Source organism: Ceratina calcarata, unplaced genomic scaffold (genome assembly GCF_001652005.2).
Source record: "Ceratina calcarata isolate Rehan_Ccalc_2016 unplaced genomic scaffold, ASM165200v1 scaffold81, whole genome shotgun sequence".
NCBI classification, from domain to species: domain Eukaryota; kingdom Metazoa; phylum Arthropoda; class Insecta; order Hymenoptera; family Apidae; genus Ceratina; species Ceratina calcarata.
This window is the reverse complement of record NW_017179422.1, coordinates 826,233-848,593: the sequence shown is the minus strand read 5'-3', so window position 1 is coordinate 848,593 and position 22,361 is coordinate 826,233. Positions and strand designations below refer to the sequence as shown.

The 22,361-nt window shown below is 39.0% G+C and overlaps 2 protein-coding genes across 18 annotated transcripts in view; one reads left to right on the top strand and one right to left on the bottom strand.

Moving 5' to 3' along the window:
* The first annotated feature begins 517 nt into the window (after positions 1-517).
* LOC108631088 (WD repeat, SAM and U-box domain-containing protein 1) lies at positions 518-6,121 on the top strand. The gene is made up of 18 exons (XM_018034789.2): positions 518-657; positions 1,362-1,539; positions 1,635-1,806; positions 1,883-2,028; positions 2,192-2,418; positions 2,597-2,835; positions 3,065-3,155; positions 3,237-3,346; positions 3,428-3,570; positions 3,687-3,882; positions 3,951-4,096; positions 4,171-4,373; positions 4,456-4,721; positions 4,801-4,891; positions 5,144-5,238; positions 5,351-5,512; positions 5,581-5,728; positions 5,798-6,121. The coding sequence occupies exons 2-18, from the start codon at positions 1,430-1,432 to the stop codon at positions 5,959-5,961; spliced, it is 2,709 nt and encodes a 902-aa protein (XP_017890278.1). The 5' UTR covers positions 518-657; positions 1,362-1,429; the 3' UTR covers positions 5,962-6,121.
* A 347-nt stretch (positions 6,122-6,468) lies between these two features.
* The window catches only part of FoxP (forkhead box transcription factor P), a 234,346-nt gene continuing 218,453 nt past the window's right edge, over positions 6,469-22,361 (bottom strand). For 7 of the 17 annotated variants that reach the window (XM_026818637.1, XM_018034850.2, XM_018034838.2 and 4 more), the window contains 8 exons: positions 21,608-21,923; positions 21,201-21,269; positions 19,852-19,928; positions 19,542-19,643; positions 14,970-15,145; positions 12,069-12,144; positions 11,843-11,955; positions 6,469-11,601 (listed from right to left, as the gene is read on the bottom strand). In XM_026818637.1, coding sequence (XP_026674438.1) covers positions 11,352-11,601; positions 11,843-11,955; positions 12,069-12,144; positions 14,970-15,145; positions 19,542-19,643; positions 19,852-19,928; positions 21,201-21,269; positions 21,608-21,923 — 1,179 coding nt within the window. In that variant the 3' untranslated portion in view covers positions 6,469-11,351. Of the gene's footprint in view, positions 11,602-11,842; positions 11,956-12,068; positions 12,145-14,969; positions 15,146-17,363; positions 17,495-19,541; positions 19,644-19,851; positions 19,929-20,557; positions 20,603-21,200; positions 21,270-21,607; positions 21,924-22,361 lie in introns of all 17 variants that reach the window. The other 10 variants (XM_018034841.2, XM_018034842.2, XM_018034843.2 and 7 more) reach the window with 7 other exon arrangements.

The window sequence follows — 22,361 nt, the reverse complement described above, 5'->3', positions numbered from 1 at the left end:
GGACACTGCGTCGATAACGTCGAAATTGACTTTAAATAGAATAGACTGTCTGACTATGTATAGGCCGTTGCTACTTCGAGCATACCAAACGTAGTACAAGTACATTCTTGTACATTTCTTTATTACAAATAATTCTGTATATCATTAAGAACTAATAAAAATGATTTTATGCCACTGAGATAAATTTGTAATTATTAAATATGTACTTTGAAACCCCTCAAATCTTAATCAGCAATACTGTTTCAATATATTTTTCTAAATATCAGCTATAAATTTTATTTCTCACGTTCTAATTCTTAATTAGTTACGCTTTTCTATCCACGTCATAACATTCGCTTTTGATGCACGAAGCATGTTAAAATATTTAATAGAACATTATTGACCAGTTGTTATGCTTATAGCTCTTACCATTCCGTATTAATCTAATAACTATCTACATGCTGTCAGTCAATCATCAATTATAGTCAGACGTACGAAGTTACGTTTGCTAAATTAGTTGAGGAATATCGATCTCGTGTAGCTGCAATAGACATGCGTTCAGCGTTCCATCGTCTTTATACATAACATGGAACGCTTCGTACGCGGAGCTTATTTCGGCTTTGCATCGAATCCCTCTTCATGTGAAGACATGTGACACGCTAGTGCAATAAATCTTTTGTAAGTATGCAACTATCATTATATCACATTGATATTGCTACATCGAAACATTCATTTCGACAAACACGTGATTTGTCATTCAATTTCGGTTTGGTTTCTATTAAAACACTTCAATTTTCAATATTTTGGGTGCACGTACATTTTCCGAGAAAATTTCGGAACAAAATTATTCAAGAATGTAATTAAAATCAATTTAGTCATATTGATTAATGTCTAATGCGTTTTTATTCTCGCCGGTATTTTTATATCTTATCGTTCAAATACAATCAGCACTTTATATACTAAATAAATGTTTAAAAAATTTTGTATTTTACGATGCAACGGTTGGTTTTTGATTTAATAACGTTTAATAATATTTAAACGATCAATTAATTTAATTCTCTAATTCAGTTGTGCAGTATAGTTGCTGCTAAATAGAAATACATTCGCAGAACATGCATATTGATCAATGTCAAGGTCTCAAACTTTCCACGTTTCTTTACACCACGTTTCTTCCACGTCTTGTTGAAAATATCCTATATTTTTACCACATATGCCATGTGTTCTCGTGCGTTCATTAATAAGCAGCTTATACGTCTGAAATGAAGGAAAATTGTACGGCCTTGTAGATACATCGAGTAGTAAAACTTTAAATTAAGAAGATAAAGATAATGAAATTAATATTTATATTTGATCATTATTAACGATCCTCTTTTTCATCGCAGTATAATTTGTCGTCAGCGTGAACGATACGTATAAATGATATCTACAAGGAATTAATAATTACACAAGAATGACGACTGAAATAAGAGAAGTGCAAGTTCTGCAAAAGATAGCTTGTCACACTAGCGATGTAACAACTGTTGATTTTGCTGGTGATTGCGTGTTAATAACTGGATCGGGGTGAGAAACTGACAGAAGAGCAATAATTCATTTGATTCTTGTATTTTTTTCTTTTAAAGAACGGAGTATGGACATTATTATATTATTTTCTTCAGGGACAAACGTATCAGAGTTTGGCAATGGAAAGTGGGTGCGGGATATGTGGAAGCACACTTTTCCCCATTGCAAGGGCATAAGTATGGTGTTACATCAGTCAAAGTCAGCCCGCAATCAACGATGTTAGCGTCAGCTAGTATAGACGGGACGACGTTACTTTGGAATTTACGGGTAAATACGAAAATACGAGCGTACGTTTAATAAATCGACTTATTTATATCTAATAAATCTATGTATTTAATTGCAGACAGGTGCAAAAATTCATACCATGGTTCAAGTGGGTGGCGAATCTGTGAGGGTATGCAGGTTTTCGCCAGATTCAACTTTACTCGTGACTGCTGGTGACAACGGGCAAGTCTGCGTTTGGGATTTAATTCGACGCAATTTAATCAGGCAAGAACCGAATCGACCGTAATGCGTAAGTCGTAAAACACAATATATGTGATACATTAGCTGAGTGATTGGCTTGTCGTCTCGATTTATTTAAATATAAAAATTTTCGATTCAATTTTATTTCATTATATTGTAACGTAACGATATCACTGTCCGCGCTTAGATGCTTTCAAAAGCACGACGGTGCAGTGCAGAGCGTATGTTTCTCACCGGATTCCAGTTGGTTAATTACGAGTTGCACTTTCGGCGTGTTAAAATTATTCTCGGTTGCTGATATCGTCGACTCGTGCCTCTCCGACAGCCAAGCCATCCCTGCGTTAGCTTGGATGGACGATGCCCACGATCTAGGCGTCGTGTCCTGCGACTTTTCAAATTCCCAAGAAATTACAAGTACGTAAAGAACTCTGTTACAGTTTACAGTTCGCCAATTCTAATTTCCAATCTGGTATGCGATAAATGTTTCTACGACACGACAGTTATTTTTTCTGAGAATTACTGCATAAATGATGATGATATCTATCGGCGAGTTAATAATTAAGATACATGAGAACGCACGATTCATACTTAGGTAACGAACCGTTCACCAAGTTGTATCAACTGGTTACTTGCGGTAACGATCATAACGTTAAATTGTGGGAGGTAACTGTGATACAATCGAAATGCGATACATCACCGTCCACTGCCAAAATAAGCCTGAGCAGAATCATGGAGAAGCACAGTAGTGCCTTAACTTGTGTTCGTTTTGCCACAAACGGAATGTACATCGCTAGTAGCAGCCTCGACAAAACAGCGGTGATCTGGGAAACGGTACTGAATAAAATCACGCAATAAGATATACACATATGTGTGTATATATGTATGTATACGCGGAGAAATGCTTCTCGGTGAATTTCACAAAAGAATTCATATTGATTTTCATAACTGTGCACGCGAGATTCTTCACTACACTGTCATTATTAACTGATAGCGAATGTAACGCACTTAATATACATAACAACAGCTAAATGGTGAACGTGATTGTCGCTATTTCTTTCAGATTTCCGGAAGAGTAATCGCGATAATTCCGGGTCATAACAGATATGTTGCGTGTTGCGCGTTCTCCAGAGATGGAAACTTATTAGCGACAGGTGTGTTTTGAATTGTATAAAATTGACAAATATTTCTGACGCGTTTCTGATATTTTTATAATATAGTTTTTTGAATTTCAGGTTCCAATGACAAATCAGTGATTGTCTCGGATCTTACAGGGAGCTTAAGCTTTGATTCCGAACTTGCGCGACGATTTGTGCCTGCCTTATTCCTTGACGATGCTGAACGCGTACGCTTTCATTTATCTACAGTTATAAAAAAAAGTACTTACAATTGTTAAAATTAAATTCAATATTGCTATCATTTGTAGAGTACTGCATATGAGCAAAATGTAATGAAGAACGCGGAGACATCTCGGAACGACGTACAATTAATTCAAAGATTAGAAGACCACACTGGCGTAGTAAATAGCGTAGCTTTCTACGGAAATCATATGATCGCTTCTGGATCTGGGTTAGTTATGTTGTACTACGCATGCCATGTGTTTTCTTAAAAAATTATGAATAGCAATAAATACGTGGTTCTCAGTTTTGTTCACTTTTTAATAATAACGGAAAACTTATTTTTAGGGACAAATTGGTACGAATTTGGAACATTGAAGTTGAGGAAGAAGAAGGCACGGAATCTAGTTTAAGATTTCAAGAGAAATCATTCAGTCCACTGGACGGTCATAAATATAGTATAAATCATGTGGAGTTTAGCCCTTGTGGTCGTATGCTTGCCTCTTGCTCGTTAGACGGCACGACTATCATTTGGGATACAGAGGTAATTGTCCAGGAATACTAGTTAGATTATACTAATTCAGTTATTAGAAATTACATTTCCTTTTATAGAATGGCTCTCAAGCAAAATCGTCTTTCATGAATTTGGGTTCTGGAATTCGGGTCTGCCGGTGGTCACCCGATGGCACCAAGATTGCCACTGCTGGAGACGATGAACGGACGACTTTATGGAACGTGGATAATATGGAGGAGATTTGGTACTTGAAATTTACACGTATAACTCGGAATTATTATGTTTACAGAAACAATTGTACTTCTATATTTATTACAGTGTTCTAAGGGGCCATTCTGATGCGGTGAACGCGATCGCTTTCACTCACGATTCTCGTTACTTGGTCACTGGTTGCAACGAAGGCACCTGGAGATTATTCGACACAATTGATGATAAATATTTTACAGCATTAATGACGTGCGAGGAAGCGCACGACTTGGGAGTTCAAGGGTGCGACTTCAGTCCAACGTCTAATTTTGCTGGTGAGCACGAATCAATATCGTAATGCATACAGGTACATCTACCTATTCATCCATTTCGTTTTATTCATCGCGAATCATGTAGGAAAATGGGAAAACACTAGCAACGCAAGCCAATCTTACCTTCTTGCAACTGGCGGTAACGACTCGTTGGTTAAACTGTGGCGAATAACAATTTTCAAGGAGAATGAAATCGTGACAGGCGGAAGTAGCAGCAACGATACGCGATATGAAGAGAAAAGATCGTTACCTGGACATGGTGGCAACGTCACTTGCGTACGGTTTTCTCCAACGCAAACTGAGATTTTAGGTAGCGTAGCTACCGATAGAACGGCACGCATATGGAGCGTAGTAAGTAAAGTTTATCTCTTCTTTTTGGTAACATAAATCTAAATATAATGTATGAGTAGACAGACAAATAATATTCTAGTACACTGGGGCATGCTTGTACGTGCTAGAGGAACACGAGAGTCTTGTAACGAGTTGCGCTTTTTCAGAAGATACATCGCTCTTCATAACAGGTACGAATCAATTAATATAAACTGTACATTTTTATTAACCCATTGTCTGATTACCTCGCTTCTGATCGAACTGTATAAAAAATAATTTCAGGTCGGTAATATAGTAGTCCGAGTCATTTTTTAAAAATTAACAGACTATTATTGTTAAGTATAAAAAAAGATCGATGATTAAAACAAGATGTCGAAAAGAAATCATTAGGCAAAGGGTTAATCCTTTATAAATTGATAATAATTATTATGAATGATTCGTAGGTGGTCTAGATAAAACCGTTCTAGTGTGGAATGTACCACAACATATAATTTCGCAGAACATACTAATGAACAATCTCAAACATAATAGGAAAAAGGTAAATTAGAATATCGAGGAACGCGGTAACGTCCCGACAGCAAGTTTGATATATATATTACACGATATTACGTCACATGATTTATTAATGCGTTCAATTGTTAACTCACAAGGTTGCGGACTGGAAAGTCGATGATACTGTGAAATGGATAGACGAAATAGGGTTGTCGATATTAATAAAGAAATTTTATGCGGCTTCCTTGACAGGGAGACAGTTGCTTACCTTATCGGAGGATAAATTAATCAAGATATTGCGAATAGAAGACGATGATGAGGTATATCGCGTCGTATTATGCAATCGTTTCCCGAATCTCCATCGCTTCTACTAATTGTATATTTTTAGACAACAGAAGTTCTCAAAACGCAATTATACTGGTTGAAGCGTGAAGACAGTAACATGGTAGATATTCCCATAGACGATACCGAAATTCCTCACGAGTTTCTATGTCCCATTACGCATGAAGTAATGAGAGAACCGGTGCAATGTTCTGGTAAGCAACTCGAAAATAAATCAAGATAAGGATGTAAAGTTCGATCAACGATTTCATACCTTTATTTAGATGGATTTACGTACGAAAAGGCAGCTATAAACGAATGGTTTCTGTGTGGAAAATATACTAGTCCGATGACGAACAAATCTCTTCAGGATACTTCGTTCACTCCGAACGTAACATTGAGAAATGCGATATATACGTTTCTCCACGGAAATCGACCACAGCCTTAAGCATCTTTCGGATGTTTCTCTTCTTTTTATTTATACTTACATTGCATATTCACTTTTCGATGATTGTTATGAACACGAATTTTAATTCTATGAAAGTACAAAGAGAAGTTTATGAACGTTTTGTACATATCTATTAATAAACGTATTCATTACGAACAAATATGAATTGTATTTATGTTGAAATATTACTAATAAACTTTATTCGTGATTCTATTTGAAAATTTATAGTAAGTGAAAAAATAAATTTCTTTTGTATCAGACTAAATTTTCCACAAAATCGATAATAAGTCCAATCTTTCCCAGTCTCTTTATCAATTGATAGTAAGACGAATTATTGTTGACATCAGAAAATTATAAGAAATTTAAATAACAGAATTTGAGTACGATAGAAAAATTATTCGCATCTATTTTTAAAACTTCTTCAGCATCTATTGAGTGAAAACAAGGTTTTTACGGGAAACAAAAATGATATTTGACGAAACAGCTTGGCAGGATCACAAACACAAATTGTTCGCAGTCGTTTTATTTAAATATGACAAACAAGGAATTCGGAAACAATCAGTTTAGACAGCTTTGGATCCTCGTGTTCATTCGAATTGCTGTTTTATTAAGTATGTATATTCTTCTCAAGACGATTCTATTAGATAAAGACTTAACGCTAAAGCTTAATTCGAGCTAGAAAATGCGATTTCATAAGTGTTCTATGTACAGTATGATATAAGTCCTTCTGTGATCTAAACACATATAATCGTAGACACATTAATTTACGTGTATAAACCTTGACGTATCTAACAAGATCATATCTTTCTTTCTTTCTTTATCTCCTTTTTAAGCATATACAAACGATGTCAGTCTTATACAAAGAAAGTACAGTGAAAATGATAACTCTCGTTACTTACAATTATTACGACTACTTATAAATCGATAAATTGCTATACCACGGTACCTTTTTTTCTGTTGAAAAAAAGGGTCGATGAAACAGTTCAGAGATTGGTTTGTTTCTTTTAGTAACACATTTAATTTCTTCGGTAAAATCGGTACATTTTTACAAGGCAACTTATTATACAATACTTAATAAAATAATCCAGACGATAATGGGTTTCCTAAACACTGTTCACTGTTACTAATAAACAGATTGGGTTTGCGGTCTTTTTAGAACTTCCTCGTTTTCATAGGGCACAGGATAATACTGAACTATTTGAAATCGTTCGGGATGGATCCGAACGCGTTTCCTGTATACATAAATCGTTTTATTAAAAAATAGATTTTCGTATGCTCTGATAATAAGCCAAATAATTCGTTTCGATTCAACTACGTATATATACGTGGAAATTTTGAGTGAACACGTGCAAACGAACGAATTTCATGTATCAAAATTATGTTTTAAATCCACCGATTCGAGTTAACAATCGTATCTAACGATAAGCGTAAGAACGCGTAAGAAAATAGCGAAAAAGAAACATATTTATTCGGCACTGTTCACTCGATCCTATTTTAGTTGTTCCTTCTATCCTATTCTGATATGATCGCGCTGGTTCGTCATGTGTACGTACTTCGTAAAAGACGAACGCGTCAGAAATTGTCGATCCGTTGACAAGAGAAAGAAAATTCTGTAAAGGTATTTATACCTTGCGACGTATCACGCGTCTGAAAACGTGACTATTCGACGAACTAGAATAATAATACACTAAATCCCGTCTTTCCTACACTTGTACAAAAAATTTTAAACAATCATGCTCCTTTGTTCTTTACAAGACTTATCCGAAATATATAACAAACATAACAGAAAACGTTTAAACCTGTACAATATAGAATATTCGCGAGATAACAGTAGCTACTGTACAAAAGAACGTTTGAACGGGAAAAAAGAAAAACAAACTACGATCTTCCTGCCTTCGTGAATCGAAGAAGTTTCGTGTCCACTCGAAATCGATTGATCTTTACATTTTTATATCGCGACACAATCAATCATGATGCGATAAAACGAGAAAGTGTCTTTTTCCTCGAGCAGTCGGCTCGTGAGAATTGCAATCGCCTTCTTTTTTTTTTTTTTTGCGAAATTCGAGATGTCAAAAGTAAAAATTAAATGCAGCCGGGATACGCACAATACGCGGTTTATGTATGCATGTGTGAATGTGTACGCGCGCGCGCGCTCGCACGCTTGTGTATCTGTTGCGTGTTGTGTTTGTATACTTATATAGATTTGTATTTATATATATAGACTTTTATATACCACACTATCGATGAACTCATTCATTCGCAAAGTGACGCAGTATTCGCAAATCCCTAATGCCTCGACGAGTTTCTTCTTCTTTTTACCAACTATTTACAGGAGAGTCTTTCTATATTATAACGAGTCCATAATCCATTATACACAATACATGTAGACTTAGATTAGTAATAGTAGCGATACGTGAAAGCGAGCCCAAAACGGCACCAGTCGTGCGTGATTTTCTACTTTTCTTCTTTCTCTTTGACTTCCTCTTCCGTGTAGGTGTTTCTCTTTTAATTTACTCTATCTCTTTCGCTATTCAATGTTCACTGACGCACCTGATTTGAGTACACACATTCGCATACATGTTTCTCACTTGTTCTCTTCCTTTCTCTGATAAAGTTTCAATCATTCGCGAACTATGGATCCGGAATAACAACGAGAATCGAAGGGCTCCTCGTATGGGAAGTCAATATGGAATAATACAAGGTAAAACTTAAGATTCCTACAAGCTACGTGCCGTACGCGGAATGGATCAAGTATCTAACACTCAGGAATGAAAAAATGGTCAAATAATTGCGAACGCATTTTACTATTTACTCGCAATATGTGAAGTGCACGATCCATGTTAAAAGAGAGAAAGAAATTAAACAGATTCTATTCAGGACTAGGAGAAGAGTTGGCTCGATACTCATGCTAATATTACTAATGAAAGTCGCGTTAAATATAGACTTTTTAAATGATTGTTTTCTCAACGGAAGTAAGATGTGAGAATGTTAGAGTCGACGTCGATCGACGTACCTTAAATGACTCATTAAACCGGCTTCCCGACTAGTATTGTTAAATACTAGGAAAAAAAAAACAATCAAACATCTTGCGATTCCTTCGAACATAATCGTCGGGCCGCAGTGTGGGAAGAGTCTCTTCGACGAGCAATTAATTAATTACCCTGACAATTAATGGAGTCCCGATCTCTAAATTTATCTACATACATACGTTCCCGGGAACGAATTAATTTACAAAAATATTACAAACAAACCGTGTACATACGTGTCTACGGGTACGAACGGAACAATATCACACACGATCGTCCCCTCCCCATCGCTGCGGCGCGCCGAAATTGAGAAAACGGCACGCACCATTTTGCATCTATTAATCATCGAAAATAATGAATAAATTTCATTTTATCCTGTACCGACTTGAGCACGCTTTCGATTCTAAACTCACGTGTAAGTGTGTGTGTGTGTGTGTATCAGGGGCTCGAAGATCGACGAGTAACGGCCCCTCACCCACGATTATCTTTCGTTCGATTTCTGTTTGGACGCGATGGTTCTATCCGATCGGACGCAGTCCCATTGTCTAAAAATTCGGAACCGAATCTTGACCACGCGAACACAGGGAGCGACAGGGTTGAAAGGGACAGGGGTTGAGGATTCGTTGGATGGAGAACGGAGAACAGGGCCATCGACATCTAATTTGTTTATAATTTTCGAGATACGTATACGTATTAATATATGTATATGCATATGCGTACATAGTTAATTTAATTTATTTATAAGTGCGTTCGTGGCATCCGCTTTTATTATATTTTCAATTCTGAATTATCCTCGGTCCCGTTTCGAACCTTCCTTATCATGATTCGTCGTTAGATGTAGTTTATCCGGCTCTTCATTGCTCAAAGGTTTAAAGGACTGCTTTATGGAAAAGTTTTATATCGAAACGATAAAAATCGGTTCGGTAAGCGCGTGCACGTCCTGTTTCGATACACGCACATCGTCGACGTCTATGACCGTTGACCGATACTACTTACGATTAATTTTTTCCCCTAAGCTATACAGTGATTAACATCGGAGCAGCGAACGGGTACGCAGGGATCGCGGCCGTGTTTCATACGCGGACGCGTTTCCTTAAGCTTAAGTTGTCTGATATAAAGAAAGGATCACAACTCCTTCCGAAATCACGTCGAAGACCTTTTTTGATCCGCCAACATTTCTAATTACCACGATATATTTAAGACTAAAGCGTCAGTCATTCCCTCGCGTACCCAGAACTCTGCTATCACCACAGTTTTGTTATTCATACCTTAAACATAGTTCCAGCCTTCTTTAACTCCTCGTCATTCGCACCTCTTATTCTCAAGATCTGCGTGTTCCCTTGATCGCGACTTTCTCTTCGTCAGCAGAAAATGTGCATGAAATTTTTGAAAAAGTGATAGTGCCTTCAGCCGGAATAAAATTAGTCACAGTTTATCTCTCAAATTAAAGACTACGAAAATCTAACGATTCGTTCAATAAATTGGTCCAATAGCGACTGACGCGATTAGCACACGCAGAACGCACTCACGCTCAAACACGTAGTCGTACACGCGCGTACCATCACGATAACGGAAGTAGGAAACGAACCACGAAAACGAGGATGGAAAACACCGTATTTCTTTTCCTGGTATTTTTCAGGGGATGTGTGATTATTCCCGTCGAAACGCTACGAACGATCGCGGATGCAACTCGTTTCTCCCTTCTTCGATTTTACTCGCTAATTCAATGTACACGAAAGAGAAAGAGAGTAGAGAATTATGTATATATATGTATATATATTTATGTATATATATATAGAGATATAATCACGGTTCCGAAACGAAACAGAATTGGTTGAACGGAAAATACATCGTTGTTTGCAATTGCTTGAGTAAGGATATGAATCGAAGGATCGCGCCGATTATATCACGATATTCACCGATACTCTTCAACGTTTCGTCGCGATCGATCACGCACAGCGTTACCTTCTTCTTCGCTTTTTTTTGTATTCCTCTCTCTCTCTCTTGGCTTTAACTTTAGAAGCCGCCCGATAAAACGTATCACGGCTTTGGATATGATAAATGGGGTTCTCTTACGAAGCTGAAGTGGAGGGCTGGGTGGTCCTAGGGGCCTTCATCGTCTTCTTCGTGTCTTCCTTTCCTCATTCTTTTCTTTCTTCTTCTTCCATTCCTTCGCCAATCTTCATTACTCTTTGTCTTCTCCTAATCTGTCCTCTGCTCCGTACCTCTACCCTTCTGGTCTTCGTTCACTACGGACGAGGAAGAGAAGCTTCTCGTTCTATTCCTTCCTCTTTTCGTTCTTCCATCACGACCGGACAACGACGCGACAGCTCGAACCTATTCGCTTCTCGAAGAACTAAAATACTACGCCTCGATCTGATCCTCTGAGGTCATTATGTCGGGCGCCATCGACAGGTCCTCGGCCATGTCTTCATCCTGACCCGAGTCGTGCCCGTGACTCTCCGGATACTCCCTCTCGTCCACCTGATCGTCCTCACCCTCTTGCTCCGCCGGCGCGTCGACCAGTTCTCGCTTTATTAATCTGGTTAGTTTACCACCCTCCGGGCTCTGGCCCTCCTGTTTTATGTGCACGGCTGGTTCATCCAACGGTGACCTGTCGAGTTTGCGGACAATCTGACGAACGCTCTCCCACGTATGATATTAATGTACATATTTCGATTAATGAAAGAGTTAATCATTAAAGCGGATTAAGATTTTTTAACGTCTCGGGTTACGACGGGTTACATAAAAAAAAGTACGGTAAAGGTAGGATAGATTGGCGTATCCAAAATGGTTAAAAATGAAACAAGCAAAGTTAGACGTAATGGTGTAGACACTGATAATGTTTCACTCACATTAAATCACTATGGGTTAACACGTGCTCCTTGTCGGGACTCGTCGTCGTCGACGTGCACATCGAGTTGTTTAGAAATCCCATATTAGAATCTCCGAGCGCCGCCTGGAAATACTCAAATTTCATTAAATGGTTAGTCACGCATATTCCCTCCCTGTAGCTGGTTAGTTTTTCTTTTTCGCCTCGATGTCTCAAGGTGAAGAAATGCTTGGCTTGTAAACAGTTACCTGGAGATTGGCGTTTAACGCGTCACCGTACATGGTCGGGCTGTGATTCATGGTCGGACTCTTCGACGGGACACCCCTACATATCGAGAGAGAAAATGTCTATTAGTAATCGTCGAGATTCGGGTAATTAATAATCTCCTGTAAAGAAACGCGTGTATATAAGCTCTTAGAAAATCTTTTTAGTTTGTGTTGATGTTGGAGTGGAATAAATTTTCATGAATTCAAAGGCTTCGGATTTGAAGGGCTTCGGGCGGTGGTAGCGGATAGGCAGGGGTAGAATTTGTGTGTATAGTGTGTGCACGTGTGATTTTGAGTTCCAATATGTAAAGGTATAATAGATAGAGAAAGATAGAGAGAAAGAGAGAATTTAAAGTGATAGAGATAGATAGAGAGATAGATGAAGAGAGAATATGAAAAAATGTATACACGTATATAATATATTAAAAAAGTGGTAAACAAGAGTGGAAAAAGAGAGTTCGAAAACTCTTACCCATTTACCAGTTTCACTTGTCACTCGTCCAACATCAGTTCGGTTGAGATTGAGCGAGATTAAGATTAAAAAGATTTAGAGAAAAAGTGTAAAAAAAAAGCGCTCCCGTTTCGTTAATTTCTTCAATTAAAAATTGGAATTTATTAAGTTGACACTTTTTACTTTACGAAACGACGTCGTTCCTTATAAACGGCTCTGAGGCTTACCTGTGCCTTACCACCTTATCAGTTTCCAAAAATCCTTTAAAACGCTTTGGTATCGAATGCCGACCGAGAGACATACTTTTTCCAAATGACAAGCGTCGAATGGAAAAATAGCCTTTTCTCTTGCAAACGGTGAAATTCAAGGAATGCGTTACAAACGCATACAAAATTTAATCTCGAAATTACGATTGCAAGAGACGATTGTTTGCATGCGAAGAGAAAATGTAAGAATAAAAAACTTGATGCTCAAAAACCGTTTATTAAGTGACTAAGAGCGCTGTCGTTAAAGAGAAGAAGACAGAGAGAAAAGACAGAGGAAAGAGAGAAATTAGACAGACAGGGAGAGACGTCGACAGAAATAGAGAAAGTCAGAAAGTTGACGAGAGTATGTATAAAAAGAGGGAAATATATAAAAAATGTTAAAAACGTTTAAAAAGGTGATTGATAAAAGTAGAGAAAAATTACCGGAGGTTGCAAAGTTAGTACGTTAAACAGTAAGGTACCTGAGTTAGAAGAGAGTGGTCGTAGAGAACGATGATTGGAGAGTTCCGTATCATCCGAGATATATTTCTTATTTTGCAGTTTGTGACGCTTAATTTACACAATTTACACATGCGCGAGTAGCCCTGACACACATTACCAGTCACACCGAAAACCATTCTCACGTTGAAAAAGCGTACTAAAGGCGAACAGAAACAGAGAAAGCGATGAACGCTGTGTGTGAGAGACGGAGAGAGAAACCGAGAAAAAACTGAACACATACTTCAGCAACGCCTTCTCTCATTAGACGCTATTCTTTAAAAAAAACAGAAGAGTTCACAAAAGCTTGCTTCTGCAAACTATCGTTAACTTGTTTACTCTTTCTATTGCTACGCTACAGCCTGCTTCTTTTAAAAGAGCGAAACAAAAGAAAATAAACGGAACTAAAATAATGCGACAAATGCTTCGTCCACGCACGATCGTCGTGAACGAACGATGTGAAAGAACTGAAGTCAGGGCAAATACACATCGAAAACCAGCTTGTACAGCGAAACAGAAGTAAGAAAATAATTCGGAAACGAAGAGTAACAAAACGTTGGACCACGCAAACACTTCCACATTCTCCCAAGACACTGCAAACGCCACTACGTAAGCACCATACAATTATAAGCACAGTGTTTTTCTTTCTGTGGTAAAGGATAGTCTTATACGGGGAATTTTTATTTCTCTTATTTCTGTATCATTTTTTAATTCCAATTCTGTTTTTTTCTTAATTTTTATGGGAACGAGTAGATTAGGATCCTTGATTATCCATGCGAGCAACCACTAAACACATCAGGGATCCTGCAGCACGGACCAATCGTCCTGTGGCTGGGCTCCTGCAGGATCGTCCAGGATTTAAGCTCTCTCGGGTGTGCTAGAGCCTCGGGCTACGGTACTAGTGAGACGTACTAGGGGTACTATATGAGGGCTGTTTTGGACGTCACAAGCAGAGGTGCGCAGATTTAACCGTTAATAAGCTCGAGCGCGTAAATTTTAATTGGACAGAATCCTCTGTTCTCTTACGTTCACATCGGATTTGCCGACATTTTTCTTCTTCCGCTCCGTTCGAATTAAATTAGCCAGGAAATTACGCGTTCCAATAAAAATATTCGTAAATCTACAACGTATCGCGCACCTCTGGCGAAGATCACGGAAGGTTGAACAGGTTCTACTTTATTTGGTATACAAGGAGTAGGTTTGTAAAGGGGATTCGAGACAGGCGTGATGCGGAATTCGTTTCCTGGGAATCGGATAAACTGCATAGAGCCACTTCCTGCTGCCTTGGAAGTCACTGACAAAGCGTCGAAAACGAATTTTAATTTTATAGCGTTTCACGGAGCGCGTAGTATCCAGCAAGTAGTATGAGTCGCGTTGAGTTTCACGTAACGCACGTAACGTGCCAAAACTGATGCGTTCTTTTAAACTCCACGTTGGTATGGTTTCATACGAAGTCACCGAAGTAAGTGAGACCCCTTTTCACAGAATGAGCAACGATGGGAGATGAATGATTATTTTGTTTGCGATCGAACGACAAAGGCAGCAGGTTCGAGAGGGCGTTTAGTGGTTCATTTAAGGGCAGCGACCAAGCGAGAACGTCCCGGTCGCCGCTTAACATGAGAATACCGCGGTAAGGTCAGAACGTCGCGCCAGCCAGCCAGCAGAATTCTAAAAAGTGGTAGTGCTTACTGTGCGGAGAGGTGGGGTGGAGTGGGTGATGGGGTTGGGTCATATTTCCTGGGGCGGCCGCGGGACAGATGCCGCCGCTTTACGAACTCGGCGTCGTCCACCATCCAGAATGACCCGAAGTCGTCCTCATAGCGCACAAAACACTTGTGCAATGATAGATTGGTGCGGATCGCGTTCTGTATACACAGACAAGACCACCAAGAAATAGAGAAAAAGAGAGTAAAAAAGATAAAGGTTGTTTTGCTGGTTGTTGTTGAAACGTTTACTTTTATTTTCCTTTTCTAGCTTTCTCCTTTTTTTTTGAGTCGCCTTTTTTTTAATTTTTCAGCTCATTTCGCTTTTTCTTTCCTTCTTTTTAAATTTCATTCGGCTTTACATTTCCGCCGAGATGTACACCCGTTTTCTTTCGCGCGTTCGTTTTAAAGCATCTAGAATCTAGAAGAACGAGCGCGACGATCGTTCCTCGTGGATGCAAAACGATCGTAACTCTCGATGACATGCACGCGTAACCCGTGTTCACCGTCTTCACCGTGAGACAGAGGCACGCGCCGTTAACAGCCCTCTGTTAGCCTCGTCCTCCTCCCCTACCCAGAGGAATTCGATGATCGAGCGTGCCCTCGACTCGATCGAATCCCAGGCGTTCCAGAGAATGACAAAGACAGCACAGACTCGCAAAGAAGGGGTAGAGAATAAAAAAACAAACGCAAAAGTAATACGTATGTGTAAGGCGGCTCCTCTCACTACCTGACCAAGTGCAATTCTGCGGTTCACATTCTGCACTGGCGTACTCCCCGTACATCCGGCTCCCGGGTATTCGAGACTAGACTCGGGCCAGTGAGAAACAAAGAGATAGAAAGATACTTTTGGCCCTGCCAATTCTCGATCGGTTAGTTGCTGCAAAGCCCACATGCTTGTTAAAAAAGCACACACCACGATTTTCTACGGATTTCTTCCACACGAGCAAGGGAAGAACAAAAAGGAAAAGAAACAACAACATCGAGATCCACCAATCATTCCCGCCTGTCTCCTTCATCTCATCGTCACCCTCCTCCATCTCATCGTCGAATCTCAAGATCTATGAAACACATTCACGCGTACGCACATTTGAACAACCATACTGACGGCTACCATCGCACACGTTTTACAGGCAAAAGACAAAATCACACGCACGTGAAACTAAACACAGTAAGAGAACCGACTTCCCAAATACAATTCATTTATTATAAAAAATTTATCCGAAGCAAATGCGCGATGGCTTGATTAAAAATCGAATATTAATGAGGACAGAGAATTATAATTTGGGAAGCCCGATATTAGCAAACAGACGACGTAAGCGAAATCTAGAAAATATAAATTATAATGGCGTACACAGGTTAATGAGAAAAAAGAAATAATTCTTATATATTATATACACACACGCACGCAGATTTACACGCGTGTTTTCACGCGTAAGCAAAAAAGAAAAAATAGTGAGGACAGGGCATCGATATTTGGATATCGAGAAATACAAATAAAGCGTGCGCTGTATGAGCGTAAACATACTACATACATTATGCTTTGGACACGCACGGGTTATCCGCGCGTGCACACGTAAGACCTCATCAAACACTTAATATATTATATAAATAGCTATGAAAATACGTAACTATACATATATACTATAAAAAAGCTATATGTATATACATATATATTTTTAAATGTATAAAAAATGGAGTATTAAACACTATTAATTATGGAGACATATAAATGTACATATAAATATCAAAATGTACTATATATAATATATATAAAAATGTAAAAAGGCGTAAATATATTTTAACACACATATATAAAAGATAAGAAGATTGTATAAAAAACTGGACGGTATAAATATGAGAAGCAAGGATCGTGGGTTAGCGGTACGAGTAATGTAATTAGAGAGTAAAAGCGAATAAGTGAGAGTATGTATAAATATATCTATAGTATGTCAATATCTATACATATAAATATGTAAAAAGACACAGATAGAGAGAGTAGAGATATATAGAAATATAAATATATTATATATTACAAAAGTGGGTGGGAGCTCACGTTGATGAGAGGAGTAGGACATGGTTAAGTATAAAAAGGGGGAGGGATGCGACCGAGACCGATTATTTCAGATTCTATGGTCTGAACCGGTTGCGGATAAATCCACTTTTGAAAGGGGGCCAAGGGGAATCATTTCTTATAACGATATATCGAAAATAGAAAGAGACAGAGAAAGAAACAAGTATTACATATAATATATGTCGTAAATATATATATAGAGAAGTGATAGAGACGTGGTATAAAAGAGTATAAAAAACGCGGCTGTAAAATTTTTGTTTCTTTTTTTTTTTTTTTTGATTGTCGGTGGGACGGGGGGCAACGTACCCGGTCGTGCTGCAAGCGCGTTGAGGACGTCTCTTGTAAAACTCCACTTCGTCCACCGTCCATACAGCGCCTTTCACGTTTTCGACTCGCATGAAACATTTGTGGAGAGACAGGTTGTGTCGCACTGCGTTCTATACAAAATAATACACAGACTAAATAAGCAACGCAAAATACGAACGAAGCCAACTCAATCGCGAGGCCGGCTGTCGATCGGGGAAACCGATTCGGTGGCGTGTATCTTTTTCTTTTTCTTTCTTTCTTTTTTTAAAGACCATCTCCGGCGTCAGCTGACGACGGCGACGGCGACGGCGACGACGTTGATGGCGATGATGATGCGATGACAAGACCAATACACGCTTTAGATGAGACGAGGTTGGATTAGATTCCGTATGTTTCGGAAAATCGTCGAAAGGGTTTCAAGGTGGTTTTAGAGGGATTTTTTCCGTTTTTTGATTCTACTGCCTTTATAGACAAGCTGTGTCGTGTTTTTTGTGAAAGAACATGTCTATTGTTCAGGCTACCACTTTAAAGTGTTCTAAAAATCAAGAATGGAATACTAATTAAAACTAATGACGAGCATTTGTCGATTACATTAAATATCTAAAGTGGTAACCCGATTTACTGTCATTAATATGAATTTCTAGTAAGAAACAGCTCGACGAGCCGCTTGAACAGAACAGGAAAGCTAAAAAAAAAAATGATCGTGAGTGAGTTAGTAGTAACGTCGTGTGTGAGCAGCAAAGGATACCTGGCGATGGTCGCGCAATGACAAGGCCGTAAGAGGACATAACGAACCAAAACGATTAATCGAAAGATACACGGTATAATGTGGCATTCCTTTTATCGTTAATGCACAGCTAGTCAACTAATTCTAGGGGCAACGACAACAATCATACATGCCGCAGGGCCGTACAAAATTCCAAAATGAGTGAAAAAACAATAAAAATAATAAAAAGTTTAAAAAAAAAAGATAAAAGAAATTCAGGAAGATTGTACGAAAAGGTCGTATTGCTGATGGCGACCTCAGGCGACGTGGATCCTTCTCCGTGTAGCTAAATTTCTTCTCTCGGCTCCTCTGTTAAATAATAACTGGCCGCACCTATGGTTGCTTTGAAAATTTTCAGATACACATAACCATGCGAGGCGAAGCGTCATGGCAAACGTCGATTACTTCCACACTCACTCGCACACGCACGCAGAGGACACACACACACGCGCGAGCGCACTCTTATCAACAAGCAGAGCATATGATAATTTTCCTATAACGACTTAATTGTCATCCATCGTTACACGATTTCGGCCAAAAATGAAATGAGACCACGGAGCTACGTTTAGTCGTGACGTCCTTTCGCTCAATAAGATAAAAAAGATATCAGCCAGGATGCTAAGGAACTGGGCGAGAACAGAAATCGTCACGATCGATAACAAGTGAATCGCAATAACGGCGTGATTATTTCACCGTGTTACCGAACAACTCGCTCCCGTAACATCGGGGAAGCAACACGATTATCGTTACCAGCTCCTCTGCTCGGCACATCACTTAGCCTGTTAATTCAAATTAATACGTAAGATTATCTGAGATTCTTGAAAGCTCATCCTTCCTAGTTAAAACGCATTCAGCTTAATCTGCTCGTAAATGCAAATTGCACGACCAGTCGTTTCATCTTTGTGACTCGCAATCAAACGTTGCGTAACCCGAGCCACGCTGAGTTCGTTCGTTCAGCGGAGAGAATTATTATATTTCAGACTTCCTAAATACACGCGTTACCATGACGAAATTTTGTGAATAACACGCCGTAACGTAATCGTTTTTAACCCTTCTATAGTGAATGAATCATTCTTGATGTGTGCTGAAGTTTCATTTCCTTAGTTTTATTTAGTTTAGATATTCTGTAGATTCGGAGATGTATATTGAACGACTATTTTTACTGCTGCGATGAATGCAACGTGAGGCCAATTAATTATACATATACTAATCTAAGTCCTCTTAATTCCTCCGAATAATTTCCAATTCTACCGCGAGAACGATTCAGAAAACGCCCAATGACACGGATATTGCTTCAACTGCATGATATTCATAACTCTGAATTTCGAGTCGTACCTATTTTTCTATAACGATTTCTTCGTGCCCTGCGACGTTAAAACGATTTTTACTTTTATTAGACTGAAATGGTATACCTTCCACGTAGCTGCGTTGCGCCGGAAATAGCAGAATGTGTTCTGGAACCAGTTGTAGATCTCGTTCAGCGTCAACTGTTTCTCCGGCGACTCGATGATCGACTACGAAACAGAGAAAATGCGTGCGTTTCACAAAATAATTGACCTGTTACGTAGTCAGTGCGACGCCTAAAATTATCCTCACCGGGTTTCGTTCCTTGGAACGTTTAAATCGACTGAAAGGGACACACTTATTGGACAACTCATACGTTGCCCTCAATTATTCAGCACGCTAAAGGGATACGTCTAACGTATCGAATGGATCACTCACCTGTCTTATTAATGATGCATACGTGAACGGCGGTCTGACGTCGGCGTTCTTGTAAAATTCCCTATTTCGTTGAATTTCTGAAATACCAAGAAGCTTCGTTTGTTCTTCTTTCCCAGAGAGAATATGAAAAGGGTTTGGAAAGGATTTATTCTTACACCGTCGATAGGTAAAGTTAATCAGCACCATTTCCCCCTATGTGTTTCAAGGTGGCTGGTGTTTATAACTAACAAGCAACGTATACTAAAAAGTGTAAGCCCCGTTTCGAGAGAAGGCTGTCTTGTGAAAGCAAAAAATTACGTAAAACTGCTTCATATCTGAATATGTTTGATATTTGAAAGTAACTCGCGGGAGAACTTAAGGTCATTAATTTTTTTTTAAGTTTAATGATAAATATTTTCTTGGTATTTTGCAAGGAGTAGGAGCAATCTCTCCGTCGATGGTTGCATGCTCAAACGACAAATGCTGAATGAAAAATACGATGTTCTGAAAACTGTATAGTTCAAATAATAAGCGATAAGCGTTTAGATTTAGATATATCTCGTAATAAATAGAAGCTGACACTCTTTGACGAATGAAGTATCCAAATTACTATTCTACAGGACAAAGGAACGGCGAGGAAGACGGAAGTTTCCTGCATGCAAGGGTGCACCCTTAAAAAAAAATCCTTAAAGCCACCAAAGGAATGTGGAAAGAAGGTTGACAGTACCTTGTTGGACGTCAAGGCCAGCACGCTCCAGCATGTAGGGCAGCCCTACACGGTGGGGACGGCGGGCAGCACAAGAAATAAGGAAACAACAGAAGCATCGGTAAGAAAGAGGTTCGAACTGGCGTACGTTTAGAAAATTCATTGTTCCTTTTCTTTTTACTTATTTTTAATTCATATTTTCTGTCGTTTGTCTCGTTTATCTTTGTATTCCTTTTTATGCTTGTATTTAATTTCGTTACACCTTTCATTGTCTACAATAATACCTATTCTCATTCGTCCTGTGTCGCCAACAAGGTGTCGAACACTGTAGCTCATGTGACATTGTTGCTACCGTGAATAAATCTGTGCGTGTGGTAGAGTTTACGATAGGAAAAAAAGGCACGAGATCAAGAGAGGACCGTAAAGAGCATTTGCTACAGGATTTTCTTTTTGTCGGGGTTGTATTTGACGAGCGCGAGCCGGGAAACGCTTCCTCAAACGCAGACCTTTATAATTCAGGCATAAATTCACTTTTATATTCAGTGAAATTATGTTTACCATATAAAATCGTCTTTTCTAAATTAAGTAACGAGAATGATGTTTGTTTAAAATAGCATTTCACGGATCACGCGTCTTCCCGACAGAATTTTTGTTAAATCGTTACCTTCGTTAATATCTATTCCAGATCTATCGATGGCTACTCTGCGCCTTACAGTGCCCTCGTCATACAGTCCTACGAATAGTATTCAATCTCTAAATTCACATGTCTTTCGTTTCACCTTTCTGGGCATGATATTTAAATCCAATTTTTTTTTTCTTGCAAAATGTATCAGTGAATTATAATTAAATCTATCGTCAGATATGTTTTTGATGTCGATTACTCGTCTTTAACCATTTTCCCTCTGAACTCAGGTAAAACGGAAGAACACACAATTTCAACAATGTCGAACACGATATTTTGATTGATCAGTTAATTCCTTATCCGCGGCGATTGTAGTCAGAATCGTAAAATGTGATAAAGTAATAAACCAGATAAAATAAAAAGATTAGATGAAATGTGGTAGATCTTACCTCCTGCCAAGGAGAGCGCCGATTTATCACTGATACGTCGCCTGATGGGTCCGGCCATACTGGGCATGGTAGGCATCGTGGGCATACTGCCCGGCATGTTAGGCAGCGGCGGCATTCCGGACATGTTCGGCATGTTGGGAATGGGTGGCATGGGCGCGCCGCCGGCCGAAGGTGGCAATTGTCCACCTGCCGGCGACCTGACGGCCGAGACCAGTGCGGACATCGAGACCGGAGACACTTGGGAGACGCCGAAGTTCGGTGGTGGTTGGCTCATCAGCGCGGTGGATAGATTTAGCTTTGGTATACTCGAGCCCGTCTGAAAAGAACGCGGCGTCGTGGCATGCTCAATTTTACAAAAGACGCTAGCAACCATTATTCAGAGAATAGATTAGTAGTTTTCATGTAACTGAAGCTGAATTCATTTTTCTATGAAATACAGAGTTATTAGATATCAAATAATGGACATATATTTTTAATTGCATCATAAGAAGTCATCCATTATATTCATCTTTTAAAATCATAATATTCCGCTCTATCCAGTGTTACTGTATTTTATGATCAATTGCGAGAAGTTATAATAGTTTCTTTTATTAATGAGCGAGTTGCGTCGCGTGTTGGTACGAAATATAAAGTGAAATGGTGTCTCGATATCAGAGATGATCCGGGCAGGAAGTAGGTGGGGTGAGACTCTTCTCCCTTTCGCGTTAAAATAATTAAGTCGGTCAGAGAGGACGGGCCACGCAGCTGCGCGGAG